At 47.1% G+C, this 19,416-nt stretch overlaps 1 protein-coding gene across 2 annotated transcripts in view; it reads left to right on the forward strand.

Moving 5' to 3' along the window:
• The window catches only part of LOC126539904 (alkaline phosphatase-like), a 163,012-nt gene that overhangs the window by 72,456 nt on the left and 71,140 nt on the right, over positions 1 to 19,416 (forward strand). Inside the window, exon 1 of one of the 2 annotated variants that reach the window (XM_050186721.3) lies at positions 2,385 to 2,604. The exons of the other annotated variant lie outside the window; for it this stretch is intronic. Coding sequence (XP_050042678.1) covers positions 2,502 to 2,604 — 103 coding nt within the window. The 5' untranslated portion in view covers positions 2,385 to 2,501. Of the gene's footprint in view, positions 1 to 2,384; positions 2,605 to 19,416 lie in introns of those variants that run through there. 2 annotated transcript variants of the gene reach the window in all.

Raw genomic sequence — 19,416 nt, forward strand, 5'->3', positions numbered from 1 at the left:
ATCTCTTCGCTGCTGGCCTCCGTTGTCGCGATCTCACCGCTGGCAACCAGATGTTGGAATCGCACCGCTGGCACGAGTTGTTGGGGTCTCGGTGCTGACGCCCGTTATTGCCAATGGGTCGCAAGCCCCAAGGGTAGCGTTGGCCTGGCGGCCTGGGGCACTGGAAGCATCCGAAGGTCCCGGCAAAGCATGAGAAGACTGGTAACAGAACAACTTGTTTATTCTAACATAGCAAAAGAGCGGCCGGTCAGGTCGACCGGAGTGAAGACGGGAGAGCACGTAACTCAACAGTACAAATCGGAGCCTCTCCTGGCGTCCGGGGGCAGCTGCTCTTATACTCTCGGCGTCGCGGTCCAAAAGGGAAGGTCACGGGATGAAGGTCACGGGATGAAGGTCACGGGACGGCGGAGCATGAGCCCACGACGGCGCGCACGGTCGAGCCGAGAGACCTGCTGAACCGAGTGTAGTGACGCATCGCCAACACTCACACACGACGGCGCGAACGGTTGAGCCGAGAGACCTCCAGGCTCCTCATTCGGGGAACTCCGCTCCCCGGCTGCCGCGCTTTGACAAGCGAGGGCACACACACACACACGCACACACGAAGACACGTGGCACTGAAACACGCCTGGACACGCTTGGCGGGTAGGCGTTGCGGCGGCGTCGAACGGACCAAAATGTCCGCCGCTTTAAACAAAGCCCCGGCGTCCGTTGCATCCGCGCCGGCATTACCGCGCGTTGTAGGCGAAACATAACAGCCGGCAGAGGCGCGGCGGGGTCGATGCCATATCCACTTGTCTGCAGATGGTTTCGCATAACTTCGAAACTGACACTAACTCCCCGATTCAGAAATTCCTCTTAACTTGAAGCTTATGCTCGACTTGATATAAATGATGCCTATCTCGAACTTGCCGAAGGAAACTTAGCGTCTTGCGCATGTTCACACCAGGCGTCATATAAACGAATTGTGGGCCTGAAATTAAATTGAATTTCTGAATGCGGGGGTTAGTGCCATCTCCAAAATTCTTTTTTTTTCATTTAAATACAGGTGTAAGGAACGAGCCCCTCTGCTCTAGTCACACAGCTCATAGTAATGCAATTTGTATCGCAATGAGAGCACGTGGTGCGATTTCTTCCAACCCCCATCCTTCGGAGTGCCGCGCTCGTTTATTATTCAGTACAACTTCAGCTTGTAATTAACATTCTTCATTTATTTAGTTCAGGACACACGTTGCAAATACTAAATTCAAGTCGCGCAGCAGTGAAGTTATGTTTTCTAAGCAGAAAATACAAGCGCTACTTTCAAGATATCGGCTTTAAGAAGAAGCTTCCGGAGCTTTTATCTTAATAAATGGGGGCAGATAAGTAATTTGTCTCGGCATCTGCTCTAGCAGTTTTGAGCAGGTTTGTTGCATTAAAGATTTTAAGTTCTAGTGGATGTACCAAGGAGGCTTCTTTAGACCGACAATTTCTCCGTTGAATTGTTCATAGTTGCGAAATTGTGAAAAAAAGGTCTCACGGACAAAGTTTTCGAACTTTGTGACTCAGTAATAACTTACGGTATTATATATCCTGTAAACACCATATAGTATGACATCTAAAGCCGACGTAACTGATGAAACTTACATCGCTCTCAAATATACCACTAATGTTCGAGCACGACTTTTGCAAAATCCTCATAAAGATTTTAACAACTTTACGGAAGCTGGAATGAAATACATGAAGTTCTTCTGCTTTATATGCTCTTACAAGTGCACTTTGTATTCTGCGACACATGTTTTTTGGTGCAGGTACGGATATGTAAAGTTTATGCCTTCAGTATATTTCATTACCAATTTCTAGAACATTTTCTCAAGTGTAACATAGTTTGTAGGAGTTCATCCAGGATTTATCTCGTGAAAGCATTTCTGCGTTTCACATGCATTTGAATGGGAAAATCGAAGTCGGCCCTGAGCTGAAGCTTTCTTTATTTCGAATTGCGCTACGGGCAACACTGGCGCTCCTGCTAACAGTCCCAAAACTGTGTGTCACCAGTTCGGGCTCATCTTCAATACCGTTTAATGCAGCCGCCTGAAAACGGAACTGTGGTGCCCTTATTTTATCCGGGCGTCTAGCTCGGGGTCCGCAGCCGTCGCGCAATCGACGCTTCTTCGGCTCGGGTCTCACTTTTACTGACGAGCGCGGCTGCTCCGCAGCGTTTCTCAGCTGGGATGCTGGCGCAAGTGAAGCGAAGAGCGAACATTCGAGACATTAACAAACGCCTGCCGGCGCGGACGCTATCGCGGAAAGGCCCACGGCAGATACACGTGTCGCAACCGCTGCCAGCGCCCTCTCCGTGAGAACCTCCTCGCCCGCAACTCCCGAGGGCCGCACGCCGCACCCGCCCGGCACTCGCGAGCCGCGTGCGCCTGGACCCGGCAGCCAGTTGAATCGCGCGCCGACGGAAGCACGCTCGTCAGCTCCAACACGAAGCAGCCTCGGCGAGTCGAACAAGCAGGACCATGTCGCGCGCGGCGCTGCTGTTGGTGTGCGCCGCCGTCTGCTGGGCTCACGAGGTCACCACGACGGACCACTCTTTCCGCAACCCAAACGCGGCTGTCGAAGGTGAGTATGGGTGAGTGCCGTCACGAGGCACCTGCCGCGCCTACACTTCGATTCCGGCTGGCGCGGGAGCCGCACTTTCGCACTGCCACACATAGTCGGCCCGGCTCGAAGCCCCGCAATCTTTCTTGAGGGTCGCGTTTAGCACTTCTCGTGCCCGTCAGTAGAGAGCGAAACCAATCTCGGCGTCGCATGTTTTCAGAATGTAGCGGCTCTTACAGGACCGTGTGGACAACCATGCATTACATATTTGAAACAGAACAGCGCGGTTTACACGGGGACAAGCAGACAGAAACGATACGGACGAGCGCTGTCACAGCGCTCGTCCGTGTCGTTTTTCTCTGCTTGTCCCTGTGAAAACCGCGCTGTTCTGTTTCCATTATGTCTTACCAACTCGCCCAAACCTCTGTTGTAACATGTATTACAAGAGCGCGCCACTTGGCGATTCCGGGTTCGCTGTTTGATAGGTTGATCCGGCTAGATTCGATATTCCGAAGTTCACCGCAGGTTCTATATTTCCGGCGTTATGGACCAGCGTTCTCTCGCTGGGAACGTATTCGGCACTCTCTGGAACTTCCCAGCAGGATCGAGCAAAAATAATTCGCATAGCATTACGCATTTGCAAACAGTGAACGCGGTATTAAACGATTTCGCCGAGAATTTTCCGTAGTGATTTATGCTACGAAAATATGAGCACGTTCCCACATAACATTACGTCTACCAGAGCCGATATTTTTTCCCGCTCCTTCCGAGGTAATTTAAGACGTTTGTTTGATCCTGCGCAAGGACACTTTTTAGTTGCGAGACAGCGCCGATGCAAAGAGTGAAACTTCTCCAAGAAGTTTGCATTGCGCTATTTCATAAAGTATGATTGACACTTCCAATATGATGCTACAACACAGAAAGCTTCCCCCTTCAACTGACTTCATTTCAAAATTGAAGACAAAATTAGGCTTTAAGAAGTGCCAAATCTTCTTGGCGGTATGTGGAGGCACAACTGCACTGAAGAACGCTTAGTGTAAACATATTATGTGTGAATTAACCGATCACAACTGAAATATTTGTATGCTGAAATATTGATCATATGGTGGCTTGGCTTGAGAATGGCGGCTTGGCTTGGGAAGCTTTCATCCCTCCTCGAAGTGTTCCGTCGTCGTTTTTCAGCTGCTTCTGCGTCACTGATATTCACGTGTAATCTCGTGTTTCATCTATAAAACAACGGATAACTTCCGTGGAAAGAATAACGGCAACTACTTTTCGGCACACGAAAAAATGTAACTGCAAAGTACATAGTAATATCAAAAGCTCTTTACAATAGTTGTTCGATAAAATTGTTGCCGCTTGATTGCCGACTGACAGCAAGTCTGCCCGTTAGAAAGGGAGCGTGAACGTATCGGCATGCAGGTGACGTTTACAGGTTGATTAGATCAAAAGGTAAGGTTTAGCTATAGGTAAACCTGTAGGTCATTCTTGTGATACAACAACGTGATCTTCACTGTCTCTGAGTTGTCTCAGGAAATCAAATTGTTGCGTTTATGTTCAGAGACGCGATGAAAGAGAAGCAAAGTTCTGTAGCTACATACATTACAATAATTTTAGTTCATATCGTTTTGAGGATCATTAGCACTGAGCTACCGAACACAACATCCAGTCTGAAGTAACAGGCGACACGCCACACTGTCAACTACGTTTTCTTACCTATGCCTGGCCGGTAAGGCATCTAATATTTCCTGGCCGTCATGCACTATAGCGATTGGAGTGAAGGACAAGTACAGTGCATAACAGTTGCTTAAAAAAGGAAACATTCTATGGCAATCTTCAAATATGCAAGATACGTCCAGATAACCAGGTGATTACAGTCCACGCTGGTCGCCGAGAAAAAGATTTCCGATAATTTTTAATATAGCAGTCCGTTACACAAACATTTTTAGGCATCGGTAAATCACCAGGATGTTTAGCGAAGGGAAGCAATGAATGCTTGCTTTGCACATTTATTGGAGTAATGTTTCGGAAAAATGCACAGCCAGGAAATGCGGCGCTGTGCGGTAAGTCAAGTTGACTTATGTACATGTGAGCATTCGTCTCGGCAAACATCAGGGAAAAGGATAATAAAAAGAAACTCTGGTTCATTGACTACTGATGCCATTTACTTCTTCATATGAGCGCTTGAGTTTACTGTAGTTCCCGTTTTATCGTGGCTATAGTGTTGATTTTCACAAAGCAAAGCTCGCACTTCTATAAAAATTGCAGGTAAATCTGTGTCCTGGCTGTTCTTTCGCAAAAGCTTGTTCTCGTGCCCACGCTTACAAAGGAATCGTATGCGCCTATGATTGTGGCACTGTACAGAAAGCATGACAGCAACTGAGAATCTCGATGCTTGCGTAACTAGCAGAAAAAAACCAACAGAAGTCGAAAGAAGGATAGCTTTAGAGAAAGATTGATTCGTCGTAATAGGTACTGCAAAGAGACATGCATGATGGCGAAAAAACACCTGCGGTGATTCGTTTCAAAGTGACACGTCGATCTCGCGACGTGCGGCCAGCGTACACGAGCAGGTTGATGTAGTGGTACTAATAACACGGTCCACAGTTGGGTCTCTGAAGGCCGCTGTGTTGAAGTAGCGTGTTCTGTAACTGTGTCTAGTCGCCCGCACAGCAGAACACAATAATATGTTATCACCGAAAACCCTCTACAAAGCAAACAAGCCCACTACCACTATGGAGCGTAAATGAGACCATAAGGCCCCACTCTCAGTAACACAAGTTAAACACGTAAGCTTTTTAATGCGTGAATAAATGTCAGTTGTTTATTTGGTTGACATTTCTGTAAACTAAATGCCCATACACCGTCTTCAACACGGACCAGAGGTTTCACGCACTCCACTATGGCTGCGTCCGCGATACAGCCTAATGAGTGTTTTAGGTTTAAGCTAGTCGTGTGGGCATGTCATAAGATCGTGTACGCACTGTTTTAGGACGAACTATTCTTCTGGTGCCATTTGCATATTTCTGAGGGGGGGGGGGGTCGCAGCTAATACTTGCAAACCTGAGAAGTAGCAATCTCACAATATCTCTCGGCGATCTTTGCCAATGTTAAAATACTTCAGAACAAAATTTATTGAGGCCAGACTTATGGGGCAGATGGTGCGCTGCACTCACCGCCAATATGGCGCGTGAGCAATGACCGCAAAACGCTCAAAGGTATACTGACAAAACATAAAGGTCAAATCGCGTCAGAATGTTAGGTGGCGTCGCTTTTGGACTGAGAAGACTGTCAACGAAAAGGGCCAGAGCAATGCATTTTACTTGTGCCAGCAGTTGAGCTCCTTTTATTCGTGTTCGTCAGAAAGATCTAACCAATAGCCATTCTGGATGTCGGACGTAATGTCTGTGCATGTATCGTTATGAGACGCCGTTTTAGGGAAGGCAAACAGGAACGTTTATGCAACCTGGCATAGAAGGTGTCCTGTTATCAAATTCATCTCGAGGATTTAATAGTACACAACCCTTGAAAGAGGGGGCTTTTCATGGGTGACAGTGGCGAACGCATTGCATGGGCAGAAAGTCGCCGATATACCAAGGACGTCTGGGCGGAGTGTTTGAGATTCTATGGCTTTTGTAAGGTGCGTGTTTGTGCTTTGGAAGTATTGTACAAACACTTTTTTTTTGCCAGCACACACACACGCACAGAATAGTTCTGCCCCGCAGGGGCGTCTGCGTCAGCAGGCGTTTGGTGTGTTGCGACACTACGGACCCGAGCACACGAGGGTCGGACCCTCCCGCGTGTAGCCGTGCACGGCTTAGCCGTGTCTGGGGAAAGGGGGATCCTGGGGGTTGAGCTGATGCTGGGTGTTTGGACCTTTAAGGCCCCCCGGCGGAGGCAACACACCCCTTTGGCCTCTGCTTCACATAGACCGCACCCCTGGACTGACCCACCCGGGGGAAACCGGTAGTTGCCTTTTCCTGTCTCTCTCTCCCTCTAACCTTTGTCTTTCTCTTACTTTTCATCTTTCCTGTCTTCTCCTAGCTTCCGCTTACTTTCAATTTTTCCAGGCAGCAAGGGTTAACCTTGTGTGATTAGCCAACCTAGGTTATCTCATATTTGGTTATAGTGATAACGTACAGCTGGCGTTTGCAGGTCCTGTTTTTCAGTCCCTGTAGCTTCCCCTTGTAGGGCTCCACGGTGGGTGACTGGCGTTATTGCAGAAAATTACATGATTGTATGGCAAGCTCCTTCACTCCCCTCCAAGATCGCCCTCAGAAAATAGGGCGCACCGAAGATGTATTTCAGTTTTTTGGAAGACAAAGACTCAACTTCCCGAAATTTCACGTGCTTCATTCGGAAAAGTCAGATAAACAAGTACGAACAACCTCCCCATTTCTAGTTTCGAAGTCTTTAACTGAGGCTCCAGGTTACAAGGCAACAAGGATGGCAAGTGGAGATCCCCTTTTGGAGCTCCGTGATCTGAAACAATACGAAAAGCTACCCAATCTAGTGTCTTTTGGGGACTTTCAAGTGACAGTGACTCCGCATCGCACTATGAACACTACACGCGGCGTTGTCTCAGATGATGGATGACCTGCTTCAGCTGACAGAGGCAGAGCTCCTAGAGGGCTTCAATGAGCAAAATGTTGTTAATGTGAAAAGAATAAAGATGAGGCGCGATGGTAAAGAAATTGCGACCAAGCACCTAATTCTCACCTTCAATTCAAGTGTCCTGCCCGAATCTATTGAGGCCGGGTACATCAAGCTCCGTGTTAGGCCGTACGTGCCAAATCCGCTCCGATGCTTCAAATGCCAGCGCTTCGGCCACAGTTCGCAGAGCTGCCGGGGCCGCCAAACATGTGCGAAATGTAGTGCCCACGAACATACCACTGAAGCTTGTGCAAATGCTCTCCACTGTGTAAATTGTGATGGGGAGCACGCCGCGTATTCGTGGTCGTGCCCATCCTGGAAAAAAGAAAAGGAAATTGTTACAATTAAAGTCAAGGAAGACATAAGTTTCAGAGAGGCACGCAGGCGGGTTTCATACCTGCCCAAGAAAACCTTTGCCGATGTGGCGCGTCAGGGGGCAGCGTCACAACGGCCTCCGGCGGCTGTCCGACCCACAAGCAGTGAGTCGGCAGTTACGCCGTCTGCCCCCACGGTGGTTGCAGCTAGCGCTGCTTCGCCAACCGAGCAGAAGGGACCTTCGACCCCGAACGTGGGCGCAGCCGAGGTTGCTCCAACCACCCCGGCCCCTTCCAGCGCTGGCAACAGCTGGCGCAGCCAAATCCCTCAGGGAGCCCCATCGACCTCCGGGCTGGTGGGCGCAGGGGTCTTGCCCTCCAAGGCGGGACTCCCTCTGAAAACTTCTCGCTCGCAAGAGCACGTGTCCGGAGCCTCACTAGAGGCAATGGACACAACACCTATCCTAAAGGCGCACCAAGCGCCTAAGGAGCGACGAGGCTCCCTCGAACGCTCCAGAAAGGGAAAAACTCCCGTTACAGGGCCTCGAAAGGGCTCTGTAATTTAATCTCTGTAATTTCCATAATCACTACTTCTGTTTCTGTACACACAGCACCTATTGACCTCCAATATGGATACACAAATAATCCAATGTAACGTCAGAGGTCTTCTTAGGAACCTTAATGATGTGCAAGAGCTTATCCAAAAACACAATCCAAAAGTGCTGTGTCTACAGGAAACACACCTATTACCACAAAATACAAACTTTCTCGGACCGTATGTCAAGCTTCGCAAAGATCGCGATGATGCTGTCGTATCATCATGCGGTGTTGCCATTTTGATTCATAAAAGTATTTCCTGTCAGCGTTTACAGCTACAAACGCCCCTTGAAGCAGTGGCGGTTCGAGCTGTTCTAAATAAACTCGTCACCATTTGCTCGCTTTACGTACCCCCACACTACAAATTAAACAAACATGAATTTCAGTCATTTATAGACGAATTGCCAGAACCGTATGTTGTTCTTGGCGATCTTAATGCGCACAGCTGCCTGTGGGGCGACTCGTATAGACGGACGAGGTCGTCTTGTTGAACAGTTCCTTTTCTCTTCTGGTGCGTGCCTTCTGAATAAGAAGGAAGCCACATATTACTGTCTTGCAAACAAAACCTTTTCTTCAGTTGATCTCAGCATAGTTTCTCTTTCTATTCTGGCTGAATTCGAATGGGAAGTTACAAACAATACTTAGTGAAGCGACCACTTCCCTATACTGCTACGAACACCTAAAGAAAACGAATATCCAGCACAGGCTCCTAGGTGGAAGATTGACACAGCTGACTGGGAGAAATTCCGAACCCTAACTAGTATATCATGGGATGACATGTCCTCATTAGGAATTGATGCTACTGTTGAATATTTTACAGCCTTTATAATAGAAGCCGCATCAAAATGCTTATCAGAAGTAAATGGCCTGGCGTGCAAACGGCGTGTCCCATGGTGGAACGACGATTGTAGGATCGCTCGTAAAAAACAGAACAAAGCGGGGGGTTGCTACGCGCCTCTCCCACTGCGGAGAATCTTGTTAACTTTAAGAAAGTCCCAAGGCAGGAGAACCCGCCGACAGGCTAGAAGAGAAAGTTGGGAGAAGTTTTTATCGAGTATAAACTCCTATACAGATGAGGCGAAAGCCTGGAACAAGGTTAATAGGATAAGAGGGCGACAAACATATTCACTCCCTCTGATAAACACACAGGGTGATACACTGGAAGACCAGGCAGACTCACTTGGGGAGCACTTTGAGCGAGTGTCGAGCTCAACGCACTATTCCCAATCCTTTCTTAAACATAAAGAAATAGTAGAGCGTAAACCAATCATACGCAAATCCAGGCAGAATGAACTGTATAACCGGCCTTTCGGTATCGCCGAGATGAGAGCTGCCTTGAACACATGCAAAAGCACTGCACCGGGACCTTGACAGAGTCATGTATGACATGATCAGAAACCTACATACTCACGCACAAGCTACACTTCTTACACTATTCAACACTATTTGGGCTTCGGGATACCTCCCATCCACATGGAAAGAAGAGATTGTGGTTCCTGTTCTAAAGCATGGAAAATACCCTTCCTTGGCAACAAGTTATCCTCCGATAGCTCTAACAAACTGTATGTGCAAGATTTTTGAAAATATAAATCGCAGACTTATACATTTCCTTGAGCTCAACAATATGCTCGATCCTTATCAGTGTGGCTTCAGAGAAGGGCGGTCGACAACCGATCATCTGGTGCGCATTGAAGGAAATATCCGCGATGCATTTATACATGGACAGTATTTCCTATCGATATTCCTTGACATGGAAAAAGCGTATGACACGGCATGGCGTTACGGGATCTTGCGAGACCTGTCGGAGATGGGCATCCGTGGAAATATGCTGAACATAATTGAAAGCTATTTGTCGGATCGTAGCTACCGCGTAAAAATCGGCAACGTATTGCCGATTTTTACCGAGTACTCCAGGGAGGAGTACTCAGTTGCTCTCTTTATCGTTAAAATGAACACACTTCGTCCTTTCCTGCCACCAGCCATTTTTTATTCCGTCTACGTAGATGATATACAGATAGGTTTCAAATCTTGCAACCTTACAGTGTGTGAAAGACAGGTACAGCAGGGCTTAAACAAGGTGTCCAAGTGGGCAGACCAAAATGGATTTAAAATCAACCCGCACAAAGCTCTTGTATTTTCTTCACAAGAAAGAGAGGCCTGGTACCTGATTCCTGTGTAGAACTGGGTGGACAACAATTTCCCTTCAAGAAAGAGCACAAATTTCTAGGTGTTATTCTCGACTCCAGGCTCACTTTCATTTCACTCATAAAATATCTTAAAGAAAAATGTCTAAAAACCATGAACTTAAACTTCTATCCCACACTACATGGGGTAGCGACAGGAGGTGCCTATTAAATCTTTACAGGAGCCTAGTTTGATCACGACTAGATTATGGTGCCGTAGTATATCACTCTGCTGCACCGAGTGCGCTAAAGATGTTAGACCCCGTTCATCATCTGGGTATCTGCGTGGCCACTGGCGCATTTAGAACAAGCCCGGTGGAAAGTCTATATGCAGAGTCAGACGGGTGGTCAATACATTTTCAGAGAACGTGCATCAGCTTTACCTATTTTCTCAATGTGCGCTCCAATAAAGAACATCCGTGTTTCAAAACTGTTAACGACTTGACGTGTGAAACACTTTTTCATAATAAACCCTCTATGAGACTTCCTTTCTCACGGCGTGCAAGAGCACTTAGCACGGAAATGGATGTCCCTGTTCTTGGACATCGCCTAATGCCTCCAGCTAAGCTATTACCGCCCTGGGAGTGGCAGGTGATAGACTGTGACGTATCCTTTGTAGAGGTCAGAAAGCACGCACCTGACCTCGAAATCGCTATGCATTTCTGTGAACTTCAATCGAAGTACAGCTCCTCGGAATACTACACAGACGCGTCAAAATCACATGCTGGTGTATCTTATGCTGCTGTTGGTCCCTCTCTTTCTAAATCTGACTTATTGAACCCGCAAACAAGTATCTTTACTGCAGAAACCTATGCAGTACTGTCTGCAGTACAACATATACAGAAATTAAAACTCGACGGAGCAATTGTATACACAGACTCGCTAAGTCTAGTAAAAGCATTAATTTCATTACAAAAGCTTAAAAATCCTGTTTTCATTGAACTTTACTCCCTCTTATGCAGTATTTATCTATCACATATGCATGTAGTGATATGCTGGGTACCTGGCCATAGAGGTATCGAGGGTAATGTACTGGCTGATAAAATGGCCGCATCACTCGCATCACTAAACACTTTTCCTACAGCTGCTGTTCCTGTCACAGATCTGAAGCCTTTCTTGCGAAAGAAACTGCGACAACACTGGCAACGCATGTGGAACGCAGAAATAAACTACACGTTATAAAGCCACAGTTAGGTGTTTGGCCCTCTCCAACAAAATCACGGCGAACAGATGTCCTTTTCTGCCGCCTCAGAATAGGGCACACATTTGGTACTCACAATTTTCTGCTTACTGGAGATGAACCGCCAACCTGTGGTCGATGTGGCGAGAGGCTGACCGTCCTCCACGTCCTCTTGAAGTGTCGCAAAGCCGAACCTGAAAGAAAGAAGCATTTTCCTCTTGCATATCGTTATTGCATACCTCTTCACCCAGCTATGTTTCTTGGTAAGGAACCATTTTTCAACACCAATGTAGTCCTCAACTTTTTAAATGAGGTTGTCCCACATGTTATGAGCCCAATAAATTCGTAGCGCATCCTCTTTCCAGAGGATGCCGCTGTGATAGTTGTTTTACATAGCACATGCCTCCAGGCCCTTGTGTCGCAAGGGCTCTAACGAGGCCATGGTGCTATAGTGAATTTTAGAAACTTATGCAATATTTAATATCGTATCATTATATTGAAATGCACCTCAATGCTCATAGTACGCGTCATTTGTCATCGCCATAATTTTATTACACGTACATTTTACGCACTTTACAGCGACTATTTTTAGGCCACTTTACAGCCAAGTCACATCCTCTTCACAGAACTCATTATTCCACCGCGAAATCACTAACACTGTCTTGGCGCTCTTTGGCCATATCTGGCCCTTGCGCCACTAAACCACACACATTCATTCACAATAGTTCTGTACGCGTGTTGCTTACACTATTTAATACATTTGGCGAAATAAAATACGTATTTGTAATCTTTATGTTGATTGGCCCTTATATTAAGGGCTGCGTCAAGCATGTCATGCAGGACTGGCTATAACTAAAAGTGTTAGAATAATGAGATGCTTGTATGGAATCAAATAAATATTCGAGAAAAATTATCAATGAACATCGAATCAAATATCGAAAATTGTCAATTTTCTAAAGCAACAAGATAAGGTGAAGTTAGAGCGGAGTTCGTTTGGTAAAAAAAAAGTCAGTCTTGTATACTTTGCCTTATGCGTGTACTGTTCACAGTTAGATTTCTTGGCTACTGGGCAGCTTGCAAATGATCAACTCTTTTGAATTATCTATGGTGGTATGTCTAAGAAAGTAATAAAATAAAGGGATAGAAATCATCCACGATGGCTATCTAGGTATGCCATTAGCCAAAACACGTCAGGAATGAGGCGCCTTATGCAGACGGTATCCATTCTCGCGCTTCCTTTTGGACACGCTGCGCCTTCTGGCCCTTTAAATCCGCGCATACAGAGTAGCACATTCCCACGTGAACGGCCCACATTTTAGACAGCATTACCTTCAGGGTCGGCGCACATTTATAGACTCTGCTATCTCCGGGGTCGACCTACATTTTTGGTAGTATAGGTGCATAGCTAGATGCCTAGATAGCCGGAAAGAGAATTGGTCTGACAGTGCCAACAGAAAAGTGCAATAATAAAGGAACAGCATGCGGCATGATGCACGTACACAGCTTTGCTCTCGCCGTAGTAAAGAAGCTTCTTGCTACAACACCGGTTATAGTTTTATGATGAAAACGCGGGAATACTAGCCGAGTAATGTATGGAAAGGAATTCGTGCAAAGTCGAACGCTTTATACCAATGTGCTTTGGGGTCTCCGATATCATTCGTTATACAGGTTACTTCCTTGTAAAGGCCGTGCACCGCTCGCAGCAGAACAGGGACAGAACTGTGACTTCGTTATACAGGTAATTTTGGTGTGTAGGCGCTCGTTTGTATATGCTAAGCGAGTTCAATGACTGGAAAGCATTCAGCACAAGGCATCTGCGCTGTGCTCTCGCTCATCAACTGAATGTCTCCATGCAACAACCGTAGCTGTATGCGTCATCAGAATCATCGGAACAGCCCTCACGTTCATTGCTTTGGCTTCGCCGAGACTCTAATTAGGTTCTGTATGTCTTATATATGCGGAAAGAAACTGATATTCAACAACTTCGAATAGAGAACTCTCCAATCGAATACAAATTGAATCGCGCCAGAAGAGAATCAGGTAGAATGTCAACGAATTTTCAAATTGTTTTTGAATAATGAACGTCCGTCTTCCCCATTCATATAAAGCGATCCTCACATGCTATAGTGTATTCACTGCGTTAGCAACTTTCTGTCATTAGTTGGCAATTGATGAGGCGTTTATTAAAACCAGAAGTGGAGAACTAGGAAGCAACTCGGGCGAAACTGAGCAGGGCCGCTATTTTGTAGTGATGCCTTATGCCTTATTCTATATTATTCTTATCACCCACCACATACGGCCGCCTGATCGCGTTGATAATGTGGGCAGACTGTCGCTCTGACCAGTGGCCAAGCGCGAAAAGCCTGAAAAGGCATAGAATTGGAAAAGGCATCGCTACAAAATACCGGCCCAGTTCATTCGCATAATCATAATTCACTGATGAGTGCGATTTACAGTTGTTTAGACCGGAAAGTCTCCCTCCCTGTGCGTTGTAGCCTGTACCATTACGAAATTTCTGTTTCTGTCTTCTAAGACAGCAGGGACAAAATTTAATCAAACTTCTGCTGCAATTTTATACTTCATCGAGTACAGCAACCCCAGCAATTCCGGACATCGCCTTTATTTCACCGCCTTTAAACCGCATGGCGTACGAACTTTAACAATTCAAAATTCGCGCAATAACGCACGCAGTGTACCGAACGAAACAGAATACAGGTGAAAAATTCAAGGCCACGCCAACAGCTTTCCGCAGCGAGCGCTAACTGGGAATCGTTGGTCTGATAACTACCGCGTGTGAAAGATGAGCGGCCGGCTGGTCGTCTGTGAATCAGCAGTTTTGTCGCAATTGATAGGCCTACGGCGGTTCGGTCGCGCTTCGGAAAGGCGGGTGCAGAGTCTTGAGAAAGCGACCTGCCCGCCCCCCTCCCTTCATTCCATGCCTCGTGCAAATTTGCCCGGTCGGATTGTCGTGCGGCTACATTGTCGTGTGTTGCATACAAAAAAAAAAAAGCTAGAATGCGCTTTTGTCGCGGCAGTGCTCGTAATCTTAAAAGCTCTTTTTCAAAGAATAATGTTTGCTAAATGGTAGTGATCGGCGCATGTTTCAGGATATGGCAGACGCTGGCTTGACGTCCTTAATTTCGGTTCGCCTCGGTTTACGAGTCCATTTATGCTTTTGAGTGTAGGCACCTGGGGACGTATTTTGAAACGAGGATTGCTGGAGAAACTAGTTCCGCTGGAACATCGACGCTCCGCCACTCACCGATTTCACGCGACCCCCGCATGGATAGTCCTTTCTCCATGGACGACCTCAAAGCTGCACTGGCCTTGTGCAAGCGTTTATCTTCACCAGGACCCGACGGTATAACCTACCGTGCCCTGTGTAATCTTGGCGTTGAGGCTCGGAAAGTGCTCCTGCTCTTGTTCAACAGCTCCTGGCAGACAGGTACGGTTCCCCAGGAATGGAAGACCAGTCGCCTAATTCCACTGCTCAAGCCTGGCAAGTCGCCTGTAGACATTGCATCATACCGACCAATTGCGCTTGCCAGTTGCATCGGAAAAGTAATGGAGAGGATGGTTCTAGCACGGCTAGAATGGTACCTCAAACATTACCAGGTATATCCAGATGCAGTGGCCGGTTTCAGGCGTGGCCGTTCTTCCATAGACAACGTTACCGACTTGGTGACGTACGTGGAGCACCAGAAGTCCTGCAAAAGATTATCTGCTGCCCTGTTTCTGGATGTTAAAGGAGCGTACGATAACGTGACGCACGAAGCGATTTTCAACGCGTTAGAGGCAGTAGCACTCGGCGGCAACGTATATTTTTGGATAAGTAGCTATCTACATAAGAGATCCTTTTTCGTACTTACCGAGGATGGCCCGACCTCCCAGCATCACAGTAACCGTGGGGTGCCTCAGGGCGGAGTACTCAGCCCAACGCTCTTCAGTCTAACACTCATTGGACTCACCGACATCCTTCCAGGCACCGTTAGGCTCTCCATCTATGCCGACGACATTTGCATTTGGACGTCGGCTGTGACGCGACTGCAGCTTCGCGCGTGGCTTCAAAAGTCAGCTACTTTAACATCATCCTACCTTCGAGAACAAGGACTTCGTATATCATACGAAAAGTGCGCAGCGGTGGCATTTACCAGGAAATCAATGTCTCCATACGTGATATCCGTCGACAGACACATGATCTCGTACAGCGCGAGTCACAGATTTTTGGGGGTGGTCCTTGACAAAAATCTCTCCTGGACCCCTCATGTGAATTATGTGAAAAAACGCCTGACAGGAATTTGCCATATGTTTAAGTTCCTTGCAGGAAAGACCTGGGGAGTGCCAATACACTCTATGCTGCAACTGTACAGGGTCCTCTTTATTGGATTCCTGCGGTACAGCCTACCGGTCATGTCCAACACCTGCAGAACTAACCTGAACATAATCCAAAGCATCCAAGCGCAAGCACTCAAGATATGTATCGGTCTACCGCGGAGTGCGTCAACGACTGAAGTTATTGCAGTCGCTCAAGATTTCACTATTATAACGCACATTAGCATTGAAACAATGCGTGTGCACATAAGACACTTCGCCCGGACCCCTACCCACCACCTAGCAAGTCTCCCAGTAGATAGGCCCCACACGACATTCAGTGCGACTGTCTTCGCGCACCGTGCCTCTTTCAGGTCAGGTTACGCACCTGCGGCACGGCCTTCTATTCCTCCATGGTGTATGCGCCGTACTCAAGTGAACCTTACAATCTCAGGACTTCAGAAAAAGTCTGACTTGCCATCATCAGCGCTCAAGCAACTAACTTTACTTCTCTTGTACGAGAAATACAGCGACTGCACACACGTCTACACTGATGGATCAACTACATCAACCAGTTCTGGCGGCGCTGTAGTTATACCAGCAATGAGAATAACCAAGCGGTTCAAGACTTCCCATGTCACTACGTCTACAGCTGCAGAGCTCGCGGCTCTCCGCGACGCGCTTCAAGTGATAAATACTGAAAGTCCTAGAAAATGGGCAGTCTTCTGCGATTCAAGGCCGGCCTTGCAATGTGTGCAGTCATTTCTCCGACATGGAACTCACGATCAGCTGACGTGCGAAATCGCGGAACTTGTCCATCACTTATGAGAAAAAGGCCATGATATCTCTTTTCAGTGGATACCAGCTCATTGCGGTATCATTGGAAATGATGACGCCGATAAGGCAGCTCGGACGTCAAACCAAGAAGACCGCTGCATCCCCATTCCGCTCTCAAGGACTGACGCCGCGAGACAACTTGGCATTCTGGCACGCACGATCTCTTTAGCAGAGTGGAATACCGTACATACAAGGCGCACAAGACTGCACAGACTAAACCCATCACTTCAACTCAGACCTCCAGCCGGTGTGCACCGGCGTGAAGCGTCTCCTCTGTGTCGGTTATGGCTTGGAGTGGCCTTCACCAATGCCTACTCAGCACTAATTGGAATGGCTGATAGTCCTGCATGTGATGTTTGCGGATGCGAGGAGAACATTGACCACTTATTGTGCCATTGTCCTCAATTTTAAGCACAAAGACAGTATTTGTCCGACACATTGAGGAAACTAGATGATCGTCCTCTGAGTGAACAGACAATATTAGAGCACCGTCCCGACCGATCATCGGCTCAGAAGGCAGTGAAGGCACTTTTGTGTTTTCTCAGAACTTCTGGTTTGCTCGAGCTACTTTAACTGAAGTGCTGTCCGTACACGTGCCTGCACCTTCTCTCTCCCTTCTTTCTCTTCCCCTTCTCCCATTCCCCAGTGTAGGATAGCCAACCAGACTATTGACTGGTTAACATCCCTGCCTTCCTGTATTCTTCTCTCTCTCTTCGCCTCCGCGAAAGTTTCGCCCTGGCCACGCCTCCGCCAGCGGCGCGCGCTGATTGGAGATTTTAGCAAAACCGGAAATTAAACAGGGCCATCTAGTAGTTCCGGCCTACGTCATTTTAACTTCATGGTGCCGACGGGTGCTCTCGACATGTATTGAATAAATGAACATGTCTTTTGGCGCCTCTTGGCGCTCGGTTGATGGTGGAGTGTAGTAGAGATAAGATAGGTGGTAGTTTATAGTAGCCTTTTTGGTGGCGTTTTACATGCGTTGTTTCGCGGCGTTGTTTGTTGATTCATAGAAAATAAAGCATTTCACACCTCCTCATTCAATTTATTTGACCTAAAGAGGCCGCAAGCCAACGTAGTCAGTGCGCAGAACCCGTACTGCGGCCACTACACTCGAAAACAACACACCCGAGCCGCGACACTGTTCGCGACACTGTTCAAGGTGTGCACAGGCTGAAGTGCACAACATCCAGGAAATACCTCGGGTAAGAGAGTATAAATATCTTGGTATATGGATAAACGAGGGCAATAGATGTGTGGAAACAGAGGAAAAAACCATAACAGTAAAGGGGAAGAGAAACGCAGCCATAATGAAGCAAAGAGAGCTATGGGGATACAATAGGTACGAGGTCCTCCGAGGTATGTGGAAAGGTGTAATGATTTCAGGACCTACTTTTGGAAATGCGGTTGTTTTCTTTAAATCAGGGGTACAATCAGGACTCGATGGGAACCAAAGGTCAGTGGGTCGCCTCACATTGGGCGCTCACGGGAAAACTACAAATGAAGCTGTTCATAGTGATATGGGCTCGACTAGTTTTGAAGTGAGGGAAGCTCGCAGTAAAATTGAGTATGAAGAACGGCTGAGGAATATGGAAGAAAGTAAATGGCCTGGGAGAGTGTTCAGGTATCTTTACAGGAAAAACATTGATCCACAGTGGAGGAAAAGAACTAGGAAGCTTACCAGCAAGTATGAGGCCTGTAGGGTGGGCAACACAGCAACAAAGATGGTCAAGCGGAAAGTCAGAGAGGCTGAAATAATCTCATGGGTGGCGGCAAGGGAAAGGAAACTTGCCATGAGTAACTACTTAAGAGGAAAAAACGAAATCGGGAAACAACCTATGATAACTCAAAGGGAAGCTCATTACTTTTCGAAGCGAGATCGAGATGCCTTAGAAGAAGCATGTGCTTGCTGAGGTAAAGCTAGGGATACTATGAAGCATGTTTTATTAGAATGTGAAGACGTCTACCCAGCCGTCGATTTAGGCGCCACTGGCCTCCTTGAAGCCCTTGGGTTCAGTGGGAGCAGGGGAACAGTAAACATGCCCGCAATAAGCATTAGTAAGATTCGATTGGAGGATTGGTGGACGAAAAGTGGGGAAACGAGAAAAAACGGAGACGTACAAAAGCACTGTTAGCAATAGGGGATCAGAAAATTTGGGTGTGGGAGTTCATAGTGTTCATTTTCTTTTATTGTTTAACTTAGGTAGGACATCAGTCAGTATAATAGCAAGAGCTTGGTGGCGCAACCCACCGCCCCGTTCCAAAGGGGACGCTCATAACATCCATCCATCCATCCATCCATCCAACGAAACGCCATGTTTTGAGCGTATGGGATGCTATGTAGGCTTCGCTACCAGGTGTATTTACCTTGACTATATTGCAGCACGCAGCCACAGTCAGGGAAGTCCGGGATGGTCCGCAAAGAAACCTTAGCTTTATTAAACCATAACTGCGCAGGATGCTGAAAAAACAAGAACGACGAAGTGTCTTTAGTGCGAAGTATTATGCTAAAGCATAGTTTGACCGAACTTGACGGAAAGGTTAACCTGTCTTTCTTCGTTTTTTTTTTAATGTTTACGTGCCTACCAGAAGATTACATAAAGCGGTTGTGATTCGTGACTCAAGGTAATAAAATAGCACAGCATCGCAGACAGCGTTGCCGATACCAGCACTTGAGCTTGAGGACGTGCGTTGCATAGAGTTCAAAGTATCAAAGTTGTGCAGGCTATACCGGGGAATCACAGAATATTCCAAGGTA

The sequence above is a fragment of the Dermacentor andersoni genome, chromosome 2 (genome assembly GCF_023375885.2).
Source record: "Dermacentor andersoni chromosome 2, qqDerAnde1_hic_scaffold, whole genome shotgun sequence".
NCBI classification, from domain to species: domain Eukaryota; kingdom Metazoa; phylum Arthropoda; class Arachnida; order Ixodida; family Ixodidae; genus Dermacentor; species Dermacentor andersoni.